Source organism: Crinia signifera, chromosome 3 (genome assembly GCF_055691185.1).
Source record: "Crinia signifera chromosome 3, ASM5569118v1, whole genome shotgun sequence".
NCBI classification, from domain to species: domain Eukaryota; kingdom Metazoa; phylum Chordata; class Amphibia; order Anura; family Myobatrachidae; genus Crinia; species Crinia signifera.
This window is the reverse complement of record NC_139219.1, coordinates 62,334,948-62,352,762: the sequence shown is the minus strand read 5'-3', so window position 1 is coordinate 62,352,762 and position 17,815 is coordinate 62,334,948. Positions and strand designations below refer to the sequence as shown.

Genomic DNA, 17,815 nt, shown 5'->3' with positions numbered 1-17,815 from the left:
AGTGGTCTCCAAACCACTCTAAGTTGCACTCAAGTTTGCAATATGTCCTCAGGTACAATGTCTGGTCCTTATTAGGCTCTCAGATTTTTTCACCCGGCCCGTTCACCACAGGAAAGTAAAAGAGAGTTGCAATAGCGTGATATTGTAACACACAAAATTTATTTCACACAAAAGATGACAGTAAATGCCCGTACAGTGTTAAAACATTTAAAAGCTTATCTGGAGATTTGGGTTAGGTCAGATCTTCTTAATAACCATAGAGCCAGAGTTCCCTCTACGCGTTTCATCCCCCGCCAGTACGGCTTGGACTTCGTCAGGAGTGTAACCCATAGGAGCTCCCTGGCTCCTATTTATACCTCTGTTAATGGATACCTAATTGGAGTGGGGATCCCGCCAAAAACAGCTTCCCACTTCCTGTTTCCGCTCTGTGGAGCGCATATCCCGCCCCTTTCGGGTGTCCCGTGACCCGCACACTACTTCCGGTATCTCGGCAGACCATCCTGGCTCTCCTTGATAAGAGGCTTATTTCATAAATCAGGTTACCCAAAACAGAGGTGTTAGCGCTAGTACCACCACATTCTTGATAGATATATATATATATATATATATATATATGGATTTGCCACATCTATGACTTTATGAATTCAATTTGTGATTTAAAAAAAAGCCCTCTCTTACAATCTCACAATTCAAGAGCCAACAGACAAAAGGTTATTATTTTTTTCTTTTCTCTCTTGCAGCAAAAATGTAAAAGCTGAAATGACACTCCTTTAAGCAAAGCCATCCTTTGACACATTCATTTCAATGAATAATCATAGCTCGTACAATGTCGCGTTAATGATGGCAAAAGGATAGTGTCATTTACAACAATCCTCTTTTCAGGCCTTCATACTTTAGGGCATGTTGGGTTGCACAGCCCCATTAGTCACTTTCAGTCCACATATGCATCACGGTGATGCATGGTCAGAATGTGTGGGCAATTATTCTTGAGGGGGCACAAATACATTCAGTCTGCATTCAGCTTTCATGACAAAGCTGCTAAACATTTAATGAATAACAAATTATCCCGTTAATTAAAATAAAATCTGCAACTCAAATAAATGAATGCTTTAAAACTTGTCATTGAGAAGCACTTTGCATTTATTTGACTAGCAAAGGAACAGAAGCAGCAGCAACATCGCCCTTGGTGTTGATTTCTTACCACTCTAAATGTCTCCTCTGAGCCAGAATACACTAGCTGTTTCTGATCATGCTGTGAGACACCTGCACTGGCTAGTAGACTTGTCATGACGCACAAAACCCTACCATCTTCAGCTTGACATTGTGCAAGTTATAATTATTCATCCAAATGAATATGTCACTGCACCAGCGGCAGACCTCTCATCAGAGAAAAAGAAAAATACATCAAAACATTATCAGCCCAGCAGGAAGACAGGGGCCATAAGGAAAATTACCCATTTTTAATATGGATGCCAAAAACAGCATCTATTATTTTTATTATTTTCTAGAAAAAAAAAAGCAGACCACGTAACAAAGTTTAGAAGTCCAACATAATTAAATAAACCATGATACAGACAAACGGGTGGTGATAAATAGACTGGGGAAAACACAAATCAGTCATGGTCTCTAATTCTTCCTTTCGAGAGATATACATTTTATTATATATATATATATATATATATATATATATATATATATATATATCTGGGTAGAAAAGAGGAACAGAGGGGCGCTCCATAGTGCATAAAACAATTTAATATTTAAAAAGGCACACAGCACATAGTACAAGTCATAGGAAATGCTCGTACCAAATAATACATCGGCAGTGGGCTGGATACCACAAGATTTTAGAAATGTTACCAGGCAAGTACAGCACACCGTCCGGAGCACAGTCGGGATACACACGGCCCACGCTGCTTCTCTTTAGGGGATAAACAGCGTGCCGGGTCCTTCTGAGGACAGACGGAGGGAGGACAGCCTGGAGCGAGCAGCGAGCGTCACCGTAGCCACGCCCCTACGCGTTTCGTGATAACACTTCGTCAGAGGGCGTGGTCTAGGTGCGCTCGCTGACCCATAGAAAAAGCTGGAAACATCCAATGAGCACAAACCCACGGATGACAGACATCGTCATCAGCCAATACAAGCACTGTCTATCAACAAACATTGCCTAAAGGTAGCCGGCCAATCCATAAGCCGCTTCCATGATAGACATTACTAGTGTCCTATCAAAGCTCAGCCCTAAGGCATGAGTATCTATGACGTGCCCTAAAGCTCCGTCCATACAAGTTCTAACTCAATGCACTTAACAAGGACAGGACGCTGGACCAATAGAATCATTTATATCGCCTGATAGACAGGTCATTGGGCCAATCTCCATGTTTCCATGTTAAACATGGGTAGCGTCTCTCTCACTCTAAGTGCTGCTGACAGGATGATTTTAGAGAAAAGTCAGCGCACAAAACTCATAATTGCTGGCTCTCTGTATGTTTCCAGCATTTACTTTTGCCTTTACAGTACAAGCATACATGATTACAATCATTATATGATACAAAAAGTGCAAAATGTGCAAGTTTAAAAAACATAAAAAAACATGAAAAACCTCATAATTCAATTTCTTTTTTTTTTATAAAACACAATTATGTATAAAAATTCATACTTTTAAAAATGGAGTTATTTCATACCCCTCGTTTAACCCTACTGGGGCTAATGTATTGAGATTTAGAATCCAAAAGGTTTCTCTTTTAATCAGATCCTGATCTCTATCACCCCCTCTTCTATTGGGGAACACTATTTCAATGCCTTTAACTTTTAAACTCGCAGGATCACTATTATGGAATAGTTTAAAGTGGCGCGGGACACTATGATTCAAGACATTATTTTTAATATTTCTTATATGTTCCAAAGTTCGGATTTTTAACATCCGTTTGGTCTTCCCAATGTAAACCTGCCCGCAACCACAGGTTAACATATATACGACAAATACAGAATTACAGTTAATAAATTGTTTTATACGCATATTGTCTCTTATTGATGACCCCTTATCAATATGCGTACAAACTTTACATTTTCCACAAGGATAACAGCCTTTTATATCAAGCATATTTCTAGTGGGCTGAGTATTCCTTGGATTCTCCAACTGGCTCTTTGCCACCATTGATTTTATTGTATTAGATCTTTTATACACAATTCTGGGTTTATCTTCAAGATGTCCCTGTAGAATTGGATCTAGTTTTAGAATGTGCCAGTTACGTTCCATAATCTGTCTGATCTCCTTCTGTTTGTCATTATACTTTGTTACAAATAAACAATCCACCTTATCTGACTCTTTTATCTCCCCTTTCTTTTTGTATTTGAGTATTTCGTCACGGTCCCCTGATTTAGCTCTCATCAATGCAGACTGAACCAAGCTGGGCGGATAGCCACGTTCTCTGAACCTTGTTACATATATCTCAGCTTGTTCATCAAAAGTAACCATATTCGTACAATTGCGTCTAAGACGTAGGAATTGGGAGAAGGGGATGTTATTCTTCCACGACTCCAAGTGACAGCTAGAATACTCTAAATAACTATTACTGTCTACTTTCTTGAAGTACGTGGAAGTTTCTATATTTGTGATCTCTGGGAAATTTTCAACACTGATCATCAAATCCAAGAATTCTATTTTGGTCGGTTGAATGTTTGAGGTGAATTTTAAATTATACTGATTGGAGTTTAGTTCCTCCATAAAAGTTATAAAATCAGAGTCTCCTCCCCCCCAAACAATTAAGATATCATCAATATAGCGTTTAAACATCTTTATATTATCTTTTTTAGAACCAACCAGGGTGGAGGTTTCCCAATCACCCATGTAGAGGTTTGCCAGGCTTGGGGCACAGATCGTCCCCATCGCCGTACCCCAAACCTGGACAAACCACTCATCCAAGAACTCAAAATAATTATGATCCAAAACAAAAGCCAAACAATCACAGATAAAATCCCTTTTTTCATCGGAAATATCTGGGTCACCATTGAGCACACCCCGGATCACCTCGATCCCTTTTTTATGGGGTATCGAGGTGTACAGGGAGGCAACATCAATCGTGACCCACCTGAAGCCAGCTTCCCATTTCACATCTTTTAAGATTTGTAGAAGATGTGTGGAATCCCTCACGTATGAATCGAGTTTTGGGACATATCTCTTGATGAACACATCGACGTACTCGGACACTCTCGATGTCAGAGACCCTATTCCGGCGATAATTGGTCGCCCAGGTGGTGCTAGCGGGTCTTTGTGCACTTTTGGTAAGTGATAGAACGTTGCATAATAAGGTGCAGTATTATACAAATAATTAAACTCATCTTGGGTAATAACTTTTTGGTCTTTCCCCCTTTTCAACAAAATATACAATTCTTCTATGTACAATTTAGTGGGATTGTTCCCCAATCTCTTGTATGAGACCTCATCATTCAGCAATTTATATGCCTCATTCACATAGAACTCACGGTCCATTATAACTATCCCCCCCCCCCTTGTCGGCACTTTTTATGACGATATTAGTGTCTAGAGATAGGTTTTTAAGGGCTTCATGTTCTCGCCTATTTAAATTATTTTGATGAAAAGATGTATGGTTTTTGGAAGATGTTCCTTTCTCATATAAACTCTCAAAATCTCGTTTGACGAGCTGGGAGAACATATCTATATGTGTACCCTTTGACTCTACCGGATAAAAGGTCGATCTGGGTTTAAGACCTGAAGTGTTTATCAATCTTACTGATTGGTCATCGTTTTCCCAGTTCCTCATGGGGGCATCTGACTTTCTTAAGAAATGTCTTTTTATGGTCAGTTTTCTTATAAAGAGATTAAGATCAATATATAGATCAAATTTTGTGGGTTGTCTTGATGGGGCAAAAGACAATCCCTTTTTTAACACTTTAGTTTCAACAGGGTTTAGGATTTTTTTAGACAAGTTAAAAATGTTAGTGGCCTCCTGTTCTAACGTATGTTCCGAACTTTCGGCTCTCTTTCCACTATGTCCACTTCCTCTCTTTCCCCTCGTCGTCTTTTTTGACCTCCTGGGGTTTGAGTTATTACAGAGGGAGGCCTGTGGCCATATTGGATCGGATCTTGTCCTAAAAAATTCCTCTCTGAGTATGTCTCGTCATTGACGGATCTCAATCTCTCAAAGCGGTTATTGTGAACATAACCCCTTCTTTGAGTTGAACTGTCCCTTTCAGGATTTTTGTTGAAACGTGGTTTATTAAAAGGCCGTGGGGTTCTGGGTTTTTTATGTTGGACTTCTCTCCAAGTTTCAAAGACCTCTTGGTTATTATCCCTAGGGATACGTCTTTCATTAAAGGTTTTATTCCTTATGGGATCTCTTTTAGGGTTTTTTTTATATGAATTATTAAAATTCCTTTTGGCAATCTCATTATTATCCCCTTTACGGGCTATGTGCCAGGTCCTAACCTGGTCACTGTCATAATCTGCTTTGTCACGAATATATTTCTTGTGTTTGGTCTCAATAATTTTTGACTCTATTTTTGTGACTTTTTGGTCAATATCGCTTTTTTTCTTTTTAAACGACTCAGTTTCTTTTATTAGATCAATCTCTGGTTTCAAAGTTTCCAGATCTTTCTCTATATTTGCAAGGGTCTATATATATATACACTCATACATATACACATACTGGTAGAAGGAAGAAGTCACTCCAGGTATTTAAATTAAATAGTTTACTGTTACAAGAGTAAACTGTATTTAATTTAAAGACCTGGAGGGTTCTCAACCTGAATGACGGGCACCCTGGCAAATTATGGCACTAATGCGGTGAGTAGTGCCGGACTTCCAAAGTTTATATATATATATATAATATATATATATATATATATATATATATATATATATATATATATATATATATATATATACATACATTCACATATATAGCTAGTCTGCTACCTTCTGTGTTTGTGTGAGAAAGAGATGGCAGTGTTTCGGACACTCACGGACTATATATAGGGGTTCCCCAACCTGCGTACAAAGATGAAAGGAGTAGCACCTCTGAAGGATCCTCTGTTAGGTAGAATCCGAAAATAGGTATGAAAAGAAAAGAAGGTTTCAGAGGGCGCTATATAATGATATATTTATTTTGACAAAACTCAATGTCAAATTTAGAAAACATAAAAATACTTTAAAACATGACATAAAAGACACATATACGTGTATTACAAGAGTAAACCGTTTTGGTTATACATAGACACTTCAGTTTTTTCACATGAACACTCCTTTGACAGATTGTTAGTCGCTGTTAGTACTGTTCTTTGACTGTTTGTTAGTAGGAGTTTAGTCGGTTAGGATGTAGAGCCCAATGCGTTTCGTCAGTATGACTTCCTCAGGGGCGACCTCCGAATGCTGTAGTACCAAAATCTCCTTGGCCAATCTGGTGCTGTCATAATGATGAAAGTGCCTTGCAATCTCACCCTCTTCAGTACTCGGGCAATCATTGGACATGGAGGGAAGACATAGGCCAACCTGAACTTCCAGGGCACTGTCATGGCATCCACCGCCCAAGCCAGTGGATGCCTGATCCTTGGACAGAACATGGGCCCTTGGAAATTGTGCCGGGACGCCATCAAGTCCACTTCTGGACAACCCCAAAGAGCTACAATCTCTTGGAAACTTGCGGATGTGAAGCCCATTCCCCTTTTTGGAGGTCCTCACTGCTTAGGAAAGCCACTTCCACATTCCGGAATCCAGAAAAGAAAACAGCAGATAGAGCTGGAACATTGGTCTCTGCCCATTTGAAGTTCCGAGACACTTCCATCATCGCCATCTTGCTTTGAGTACCCCCTTGGTGGTACAAATACGCCACAACCGTAGCATTCTCTGATTGAATGCAAATGGGAAATCCCTTCAGCATTTCTTCTGCTTGCGATAAGGTCTTCCAGACCGCACGCAATTCCAGCACATTGATCGGTAATACCGACTCTGCCCTGCACCATAGGCCTTGTAACCTTAAGTCCAGAGCCACTGCTCCCCAGCCACTGAGACTGGCGTCAGTGGTTACCACCAGCCCGTCCCATGATTGAAGAGAGTGACTCCATTGGAGGAAGTCCACATCCATCCACCAAAGCAAAGCTGTTCTTGTCTCTGGTGTTAAGACCACCCTCTCTATTTTCATGGTCTTGGGATCTCCTGACCAACATGCCAAAATGTTCCATTGGAAAGGCTGAAAATGGAATCTGGCCTACTGAAGGGTCTTGAAAGCCGCCACCATCTTGCCCAGTAACTTGAGGCACTGCCATAACGATGGGCCTGGTGAACTCAGAATTGTCCGAACCAACTGACAAATATCACTGGATTTTAACTCCGGAAGGAATACCCGATGCAGATGGGTACCCATTTAGACCCCCAGCAACTAAAGTCTTTGAGTTGAACACAGGTGAGACTTTTGTAGATTTAGAATCCACCCGTGGTTCTGCGAAAACTGAAAGGCCTCTGACAGGTTTTGTTGCAGTTTCACCGTAGATTCCGCTTTGAACAGGAGATCGTCCAAATACGGGATGATCACACTCCCTTTGAGTCTGAGTGCAGCTGCCATAACTGCCATAATCTTTGTAAACACCCTTGGGACCATTGCCAGCCCAAAGGAAAGCGCCAATAGTTGAAGATGCAGGTCCCCTATTGCAAAACGCAGTAACGACTGATGTTCTGCGCAAACAGGAACATGTAAACATGCATCTTGAATATCCATAGACGCAAGGAATTCCCCTGCTCTAGGCTCAGCAGAACCAACCTCAGGAATTCCATTCTGAAATGATCTACCCCAAAGTGTAGATTTAGGGACTTCAAAATCAGAACTGGTCTGAATGAGTTGTCAGACTTTGGCATTAAAAAGCGAATGGAGTAAAACCCCTTGATTCTTTCCAGTCGCGGTACCGGGATCACCACACCCTTTTCCAGGAGACTTCACCGCCCCCAAAAGGGCTGTTCTGAGGCGAGCCTCTCTGGGTAACGGAGTAGGTAGGAACGTCTTTGGAGGAACCTTTTAGATTTTTCCTGTAACCCTGGGATACCACATTTAGGATCCAAGGATCCTGGCCTAAGAAGGCCCAAGTGTCCCGGTACTGCAATAGGCGACCCTCCACCTTGAGAACAGATTGGGGAGCCTAAAGGTCATGCTGAGGGTTTTTTCTCACCCTTGAGGCCTGTCTTTTTGTAAAGGCCCCATGAGCCAAACAGTAACTCTCCCTTAAAGGCCAAAACCTCTAGGGATTTCTTAGATTCATTGTCAGCCTCCAAGGCCTTGAGCCACTCAACGTGCATTTAATGAAAATGGCAGATATCTTGGCCGCTATAGTAATAGCCTCCTCACCAGCTTCCCAAGTATATTCTGCAGCAGCCTTCAAATTTCCTGGGAAAACCAAGGCTTAGGGATCTGATTGTAGTAAGGCACACAACCTAGTAGCCCACACTATCATGGCTTTTTATACCCATGCAAACGTAATGACAGGTCTAAGGGCACAAACCACACCTTCATATACTGCTTTTAAGCCACCTTCTAGCTTCTTGTCCACAGGGACCTTAAAGGCCACACACCTTTGCACAGGTAAAACAGTCGCTATTGACAACCTAGCAACGGGGGCATCTACCAAGGGAACTTTTTTCCCCACAGTTTAACATGCTCTTCCGGCATGGGATACAGGCTTAAAACCTTTCTGGTATAACCCTGCAGGGGAAAGTGACTGCGTCTCTACGCTGTCTTTCAAACACTCCCCGCATTGGAGTTTTATCTACATTGGACAGATTTAATATCTGTTTAACAGCCAAAATCCAGTTCTCTATTCCAGGGATAGACATTTTTTTTTAATCTTCCCTCTGGTTCCAGGGCAACACTGCCCCACACTCTCCTTCGTCCTCTGATACCAAAATAGGTGCGGGGAGCTAGGATACGACACCTCATATTCCTCAGAAAACCGCTCCAGAAAGGTATTAAACTTCTGTTGAGCCCTGTCTGTAACAATGCAGGCACCCCCTGAGAAAGGGGGATAGAACCATGATTGTAGAGAGGATGACAATGGTTTAGGAGATTTTACTCATCTCTCTGTCTGTTTAACAACTGCACTAAAGCAGTAACATACTTGTCCAGAGCAGCAGCCCATGCAGGCGTAGGCTGTATTCCCCTCTGAGCATGTGCTCCACTAGGTACAGCATTACACACAGAACAAAATTCCCTTTTGTGTCCTCTGCTCAGGGGTTAAATTAGCCAAAATATTCAGTAGCAATTTAACATGGCCTGCAATTCCTCCCCTTTACCAGCAGTATTACTGTCAGTCATGTTTTCCATAAAAAAAAAAAAAACACAGTGCACAATGTCAGGCAAAAGTACAAAGTTAATTGTCAGAGTACTTATCTGTCTGCCGGGGTGACCCTCCAGGTCAGCGGGGTAGCATGGCCCAGGAGAAGCTTAGCACTCTGTATGCCTCAGGAATTTTTCATCCAACTCTGCACAGCCGAGTTGGCGCCAAACCAACAGAGTGCAGGAAGAGACCCATTGTCCCTGCTGCAGCAGGGTCTTTGACTTCTGGCCATCCACACCCTATGAGCCGCTCCTGACACGTGCTTTCTCCCTTCCCTTGTCCCCCCCCTTCGTCTGGGGATCATATGGGGTTGCCCATATCTACGCTCCTGTAACAGGCTGTGCCCTCCATAATGGAGTCCAGCCTGTAAGCTCTTTTAAAATGGTGCCCGCCATATTGGAGGATCCTTCACCTACGATCCCCCCCTGCGTGGAGCCGGACCTGGAGTCCCCCAGAGCCCAGGAAGCTTCTACCGCTGTGAAGCTGTAAGTGCTGTGCAGAGAGACCAGACAGTGTCTCTCTGCACACAGGACGCAGACAGGATGCGCTTCTGTCAGCTCCGGCTGCGCTGTCAGTGTGAGGATTCTTAAAGAATCCTCCACTGTGCCTGCCCTAACTAAAGTGTAAAATGAATAAAATAAAAAAGAGGGATTTTGTACTTACCGTAAATCATTTTCTCTGAGTCCACAGGTGTCACTGGAGTTACACTGGGGAATAGAAAGCGACCACAGGGTGCATGGGCACTTTAAATAAAAAATTAGAGTGGCTAACTCCTCCCCTTCTACTTCCCCTCCAGGTCAGTCATAAAGGTTGTGCCCGGAAGGGAGCAGGAAGATAAAACACACTTCCGAAGAGGAGGATAATACCACATACATCATTCAATACAAGAAGTAAAGAAGAAAAACAGTGAGAAAACACTGAAAGTTCAAACGTTCATAGTCAACAGACAACGTACAACGTAACATAACCAACGTAACATAACCAACGTAACCCTAGCAGGGAAACTCCAAGGTAATGGTCCTTGTAGGAATAAGCCCTAAGGCAACAGAAGAGAACAGCGCTGTGGTGGGCGTCCAGTGACACCTGCGGACTCGGAGAAAAGGATTTACGGTAAGTACAAAATCCATCTTTCTTCTTCATCCACTAGGTGTCACTGGAGTTACACTGGGGACGTCCCAGAGCCTTCAGCCCGGGTGGGTGAGCGCTGAGAACCCCTTAACGCCCTGCGGCCAAACACTGAAGCAGGAGCCGCAAAGATATCAAACCCGTAGAACTTAAAGAAGGTTCTACAGCCCGACCAGGTAGCCGCTCGGCAGAGCTGTTGGAGTGAAACCCCTCGGGCAGCCGCCCAAGAGGATCCCACCGACCTGGTTGAATGCGCCGTTATGCAAGCAGGAGGAGTCCGAGAAGAGGTGACATAGGCCTGACGGATAGTCAACCGAATCCACCTAGACAGCGTTTTCTTTGAAGCTGGCCATCCACAACGCAAAGGGTCGTACGTAACAAAAAGCAAATCAGACTTCCTGATGGGGGCTGTGCGGGTTACATAAATTCGCAGAGCCCTAACCACATCCAAGGATCTCGCTTCAGGTGAGTCCTCTGGAAAAGCGGGAACCACAATGGGCTGGAAAGTGAAAGGCCGATACTACCTTAGGAAGGAAGGCCAGACTAGTACGGAGCTCCGCTCTGTCAGCATGGAATTGAAGAAAAGGGGAGCGACAAGAAAGCGCCCCCAGTTCCGATACCCGTCTGGCAGATGTCAGAGCCAGCAACAGTACGACCTTCCACGTGAGGTAGCGAAGGTCCACCTCCTCCAACGGCTCAAATACAGAAGTCTGAAGGTACTGAAGCACCAAGTTCAGGTCCCAGGGAGCCGTTGGAGGGCGATTGGGTGGCTGCAAACGAAGCACCCCGTGGAAAAAGGTTTGCACCTCCGGAAGAAAAGCCAACTTCTGAAAAAAATGGAGAGAGCTGAGACCTGTACCTTTAAGGTATTCAGCCTCAGCCCCGCAGTCAAACCTTCCTGCAGAGTCTAGCCTTCTTGACCAGGCACGTGGAAACACCATGCCTCTCGCACCAAACCACATATGAACGCCAAATATGGTGGTAGGGTGCTGAGGTGACCTCTTTCCTGGCACGTAGCATGGTGGGTACAACCACATGAGGTATACCGGCCCTCCACAGGATGGACTTTTCAGCAGCCACGCCGTCAAATGAACACGACCTAAATCTGGGTAGATGAAGGGTCCTTGGCTGAGAAGGTCGTCCTGAAGAGGCAGGGGCCACGGCTCGTCTATTAGCAGTGCTGTCAGATTGGTGTACCAGGATCGACGTGGCCAGTCTGGTGCTACCAACAGAGCTGTGACTCCCCTCTCCGGATCCGTTGAAGCACTCAGGGTATCAACGGGAATGGTGGAAAGAGGTACACATACTGGAAGGGCCAAGGAGCGACCAGCGCGTCCACCCCTTCTGCTTGAGGGTCTTGCGTTCTCGCAAAGAACCGGGGGAGTTGAAAGTTGTGGCGGGACGCCATCAGATCCACTTGGGGACAACCCAGCGATGGACCAACTTCTGAAAGACTTGAGGGTGTAAGCACCACTCTCCTTGATGTACGTCCCGCCGACTGAGAAAGTCGGCCTCCCAGTTCTCCACTCCAGGAATGAACATGGCCGACAGGGCCAGCGCATGGGCCTGAGCACAAATCAGGATCCTGCTGACCTCCTTCATGGCCGCGCAACTGAGGGGGCCTCCCTGCTTGTTGATATACGCCACAGTCGTGGAGTTGTCGGGCTGGACAAGGACGGCCTTGCCTTGGAGGAGAGGTCTGGCCTGGAGAAGAGCGTAATAGACCGCTTGGAGCTCCAGAACATTGATCGAAAGGAGACTCTCCTGTCGTGTCCATAACCCCTGGAACTGACGGTCCAGGGAGACAGCTCCCCAACTGCAGAGGCTGGCGTCTGTGGTTATGAGGGTCCAATCACTAATCGCAATCCTCCTTCCCTGTTGTAGGTTGGCGGTGTTGAGCCACCAGAGCAAGGACAGGAGAGCTCGAGGGGACAGGGTCACGGGGTGGAGCTGCCGAATAGAGGAAGTGTGACTTCCCGCCTGTGGCCTGGGATATCCATCTATCCAGTTCTGGTCCGAACAGGAGCTCACCATTAAAGGCCATGGATTCCACCTCCCACTTTGATTCCGCATCCGCCTGCCACTGGCCTCTACGGGCTGAAATGGACAGTGCAGAAATTCTAGCTGCCACTACACACACATCCGAGGATGCATCTATTAGAAAAGTGGAGGCATCCTGGATCTGTTCAGACAATTGCATAATAGTAGCTGGGTCTGAACCATCACGTACCTCAGCCGAGATTTGTGACGCCCATACCCCTATGGCCTTGTTCACCCAACATCCATTCTGCGCCGGACGCTGCAACACGCCGGCTGCCGAAAAGATGCTTTTCAAAGTCATCTCCAACCTCCGGTCAGAGACGTCCTTGAGGGTGGTAGCCCCAGGGACCAGAAGAACAGTCTTTTTAAACAGTCACGACACGGATGAGTCCACCACAGGTGGAATTTCCACTTTCTTACGGCCTTCCGGCAGTAGTGGATAGTTCTAAAAAAACCTCTTTGGGGTCTGAAACCGTTTGTCTGGATTCTTCCAGGCCTCGGTAACATGCTCATCTAATTCCTCCGCCACTGGGAAATTAGGAGACAGTTTTTGCTTCTTCCCCAAAAGAGACGGACGGGAAGGGGCGTCAACCCCATCTGTCCCATTACAAGCAACCTTGACCATTTGTATAAGGTCTTCAATCCCCTGAGAGGGTTGAGCAGGGTCTTGTGTGTCATAAGCAAACATATCCTGCACATCCTGCATGTCGTCCCCAGGGGGCACAAATTCTCCCTCCTCCAGGTCTGGCATATAGTCAGAATCAGGGAAATTTTGTAATGGAGAGGCCCTCCTCCTCTGCAAAGGTGGGGGCTGTCTTGAGGAGGAAGGGCGAGGCTCAGCCTGCCCTGGAGCTAAGGCTTTAGTGAGGCTCTGGACGGCAGAGGCTAAATCACTCTGCTGGCTCCTAGAGGTCTCTCTATCTCTCTGAGATTGTGATAACTCAAAGGACAAGCGAGACATGACCTCTGTCAGCAGTGCGGCCCAGAAAGGGTAATCCACAGGAGCTTGTGACACAGAGGATTTACAGTGCATTTATAACAGTAAACAACCCCAGGAGAGGAAGGAGTAAACTTGAGAGTTACAGTACATGTTTTACAGGCAATTCTCTTGGAGCTTCCCGCTGCCATTGTTATAAGTCACAGATATTCCACACACTACCACACACCCAAGGGAGAGTAGGTATAGATTAGTCCAGGTAGAAGGACTGGACTGGAGAGACAGTGATGGAAAGGAACTGCCACAGGGTCTAAACAGCGCTATGGTATGTTATCAGGGAGCGCTATAGCCCTTCGTTTTATACACAGCCCAACTATCTCTCTCTAAGCTCTCAACCCCCCACTGTAACTCACAGTACCGGGAGAGCTTGTAGCAGGACGGTCACCAGGAGATGTACTTGTAGCCTTTGGTGGGGCTGCAGCAGTACAGGAGAGCCTCCAGAGTAAGCAGCAGCGCCAATGTAAAAAAGATGGCCGCCGCATGTGTCTCTGAGAGCGCTGGGGATAGCCGGGGCTGCTGTGAGTACCACGCGGTGGCGCCGCCCTCCGCCCGGCAGCTCTAGCTTCTCCGGCACCAGGTTTAAAAACCGTCTGCTAGCCGCCTTTTTAAGAAACCCTGACCACCGCCGCTAACAGCGGTGGCAGGGAATACTCACTAACTGTCGCCTACCATCGGCGGTGAGGCTGGGGGAGGACCGCGGCGTGCTTTGGTGGGCAGCGCCCGTTGCCTCCCGAGACGGTGGTCTCTGCAGCCAGGGAGCCGGGCGCAATACCTTGGCAGCGGCCCGCTCCCACGTACCAGGCAGATAGTGCCACGTCCTCTGCGCAGAGAAAAAAACTCAGCTGTATAAAAAAAATATTATGTGCTCAGAGAGCAAAAGTGTGTGTCCGCTCCCTCTCGGGCACAAACTAAGACTGACCTGGAGGGGAAGTAGAAGGGGAGGAGTTAGCCACTCTAATTTTTTTATTTAAAATGCCCATGCTCCCTGTGGTCGACTTCTATTCCCCAGTGTAACTCCAGTGACACCTAGTGGATGAAGGAGAAATACCCTAACTTTCTTCTGGCTGCTTTTCAGCAGCCCTTCAGCATAGCACCCCCTTCTGTGGGCCCCTAAACGAAACTGAGGAATCCTGGGATGCAGAAGGGAGGAGCTTGCTCCTTCAAAGCTTTAGTGCCTGGCTCCTTCGGACCCCTCCTACATCCCAAGGTTGAGCTGTGTCACCAGGATAGATTGAAAGAGAAATTTATTAAGAATGTGAGCAACAGGTACTCTGCAAATTGGTTCACAGCTGGAGAAGACTCAGTGTCTTAGGAGAGCTGCTCTATTTAAGAATGATGGAGCAACCGATGTGCACCTGATGTTCCAGCAGATGTACAATGTAAAATGTCGGCAGTGGGAATGTCTGTGTACATGATGGCATCTGAGTCAGAAGCATATTTCGCACTGTGAATGAATTTACAGCTGCACATACAACAGCATGCACCTCTAAATCAGGCCATACAGTATATCTAGATGGGAGAAACGGACCACCTGTATCACAGATAGTATATACTTGCGCTACATAAGTAAATGTTATGTGGTGTAAAATATTGACCTTCTGGGAAGATTGGGTGTTTATGATGAATGAGGGTAAGTAGCAGTAATCACATAAAAATGTAAAAACAAGAGGTTGTTAGATGGATTAGATAAACTGTATGTGTAACATTAACTAGAGACTGCACACTCAAAGTTCCCAACAAAACTTTGTAATTTATCATCATCCTTACTGATAACTGATATTAAGTAAATACTAACAGCGGATTTGGGGAGGGAGTAATTCAATAAGGAACTCAAAAGCAAAATATTTCTCTAATGGACAAACCCATGTGCACTGCAGGTGGGACAAATTCTTAATTGTAAAAGGGAAATATCTTTTAATGTGTATCAACATCAGATTATATAAAATTGAGATGATTATAAATAGAAAAATCAAAATTTTTTTCCACAAGTGCCATTCTTCCCTTTGCAGAGGTGTGATATCTTACAGACACAGCCCTGTGGATTATTGATTGCCCCCCCCCCCCCCCCCAGCGCATAGCACATAGAGGTCCCCCTGTGAACTGCGGCAGCGATGGTTGTTCACAAGATGATTGAAAGCCGGCCGGTGATCAAGTCTGAATCGGCACCATTGTATTATGTAGTATTATCACTTTTGAGACTCAAGCAAATAAGTGACGTCCACAACGTCCTGTTACCTTATAATATATTAGTAACAGAACCAAAATTGTTAAATAAATTGTTAAATAAACTCCCACTGACCTAGAAACTCCACAAATATTTGTTCATCAGATTATTCTAATTTTATTTTACAAAAAATACTGCTTTACTTGACTTCCAATGAGAATGTTCAAACTTGCTTTTCACAGGTCATAAAGTGTCTACTTTTAGTTACATGGGAAACTGTCTTTCTTTTTATAAACAAAAAAAAATCTTATCCTAATTAAATGCAAATACTGTAAACCAAGAGGAGACTTAAATTGTTTCGAACTATGCCACAGAACATGAGAAGAATCAATTGACCGTGAGTGCTCAGCCAATCAGAAATGTTTTCTCATGTTAGTCCCAGTGCAATTGGCTGATGGTTTCTGGAACCCGCTGCTTTGTACACACGTCAGTAGAAAATAGATGAATAATTGTGGATAGCAATGGTGAAGAGGAGGCAATTGCTGGTGCTGGTCAGCATAATTCATTCACCCGCTCCCCATACAAGGCACCCGCAGGGCACCCAAAGACCTAAGGCACCAGAGGTGTCTTAGGTCTGCGCATGCTTGCAAAATCATTTGATGGACGGCGACCGGATGGCCTACTAATGGATGTATATGCAAAACATCCATTCGCATGCGTGCAGGGATATTTGGCATGTGGGAGGGTGGTGGCCGGTAGTACTGGGTGCGTTTGAATATGTAAGTTTTGCAGCTTTGCATGTCAACCAGAATAACCTCCATAGAGTTGTTTTTTTGTTTACAATAAGGCACTCTTTGAAAGTTGCGGCGATGACGGTAGTATCAGCATAACAATTTAAAGGGAATCTGCAATTTGTATTGAATATAATTGCCGCTTTAAATCCAGCATCTGAAATCACCACTGACGTATCTTTATAAAAAAGTGCCATAGGGTTAATTTAGCTCACATATTAACATGGACTTAATTTTAAAAGTGTATGTATGCTTTGGCTTTTGTATTAAAAACACAAGTCAGTCGCTGAATTTAAATGCCATTGGGGAAGCAGCCATAAACTTGAAGGATCCCCTTTTGTACTTCAAAGAAGTCTCTCCACATTTCCCTCATTGTCAATAGTCCAAACTTACTATTGTATTATACATGACGGCAGGGAATTTTGGGACAGATGCATTAAACCTGGTAAAATGATAACGTGATGAGAACGCGGTAAAAGAGCGGAAGGCGATAACACACCAGCCAATCAGCTGTGTTTAAAAAATTATCGTTAAGGGGTGTACACACGGTGAGATTTGAGCAGATTTTAAATAAATAATAAAAGTCTCCTAAAGGTTAGCAAAAATCTCCCAGTTTTTCTTCTGCATCGATAATAACGCTGTATCTCCTAGCATAGGCAGACTGTGCAGGCAAGGCAGTTTTGACTAGATCATAGACTGTCATTAGTTAGACAAAATCAATTGGTCAAAACCTCCAGTGCATCTAGTCAAAATTGCTTAGTCAAAATTGGTCATTAGCCAATATCTCACTGTGTGTTCGGGGAGTTGATTGGCTGGTGCATTTTTACCTTCCACTTTATCACCACTTTAGCACTTTTCTAGGTTTAATATATCTGCCCCACTGTATTTCCCTGTCTGGAGGACTATAGTGGGGACACAGGTGGAGGCATCCTCAGATATCATCTACACATGGGTCACACACTCCCCCCCAAGGAGATGAAATACTAATAAATACACAAAAAATATGCATAGGATCCTTACTTGTGGTGTCCATGAGATGGAAAAAGGTACTGGTAAGTCTACGCTGCAATCTGGAGCCTTATATGGATACTAAAAGGATAAAATGACAGTTTAATAACAAACACAAATAAGACATTTTTGGTTAAAAGTAATAAACACATGATAATATAATAGAACATTATCAAGAACAGCTACAAAACCAATTAATGAGCAAGCTTAAAATGATGCTAAATGGAGACCCTAATAACTAATGAGTAAATCAGTCAGGTTTTATAGGTACTGTAATTATTTAGAAATGTTTGGAAGGTGTACGCGCATGCTTTTATGTATGTATAAGGCAATTTCCATCCCCCCACCCCATAT

General features: G+C 44.4%; 1 protein-coding gene across 1 annotated transcript in view; it reads right to left on the bottom strand.

The window, feature by feature from the left end:
- Nucleotides 1-17,815, bottom strand: part of FANCL (FA complementation group L) — an 84,833-nt gene that overhangs the window by 25,304 nt on the left and 41,714 nt on the right. The window contains exon 7 of the mRNA XM_083175898.1: nt 17,474-17,542. Coding sequence (XP_083032024.1) covers nt 17,474-17,542 — 69 coding nt within the window. The remainder of the gene's footprint in view (nt 1-17,473; nt 17,543-17,815) is intronic.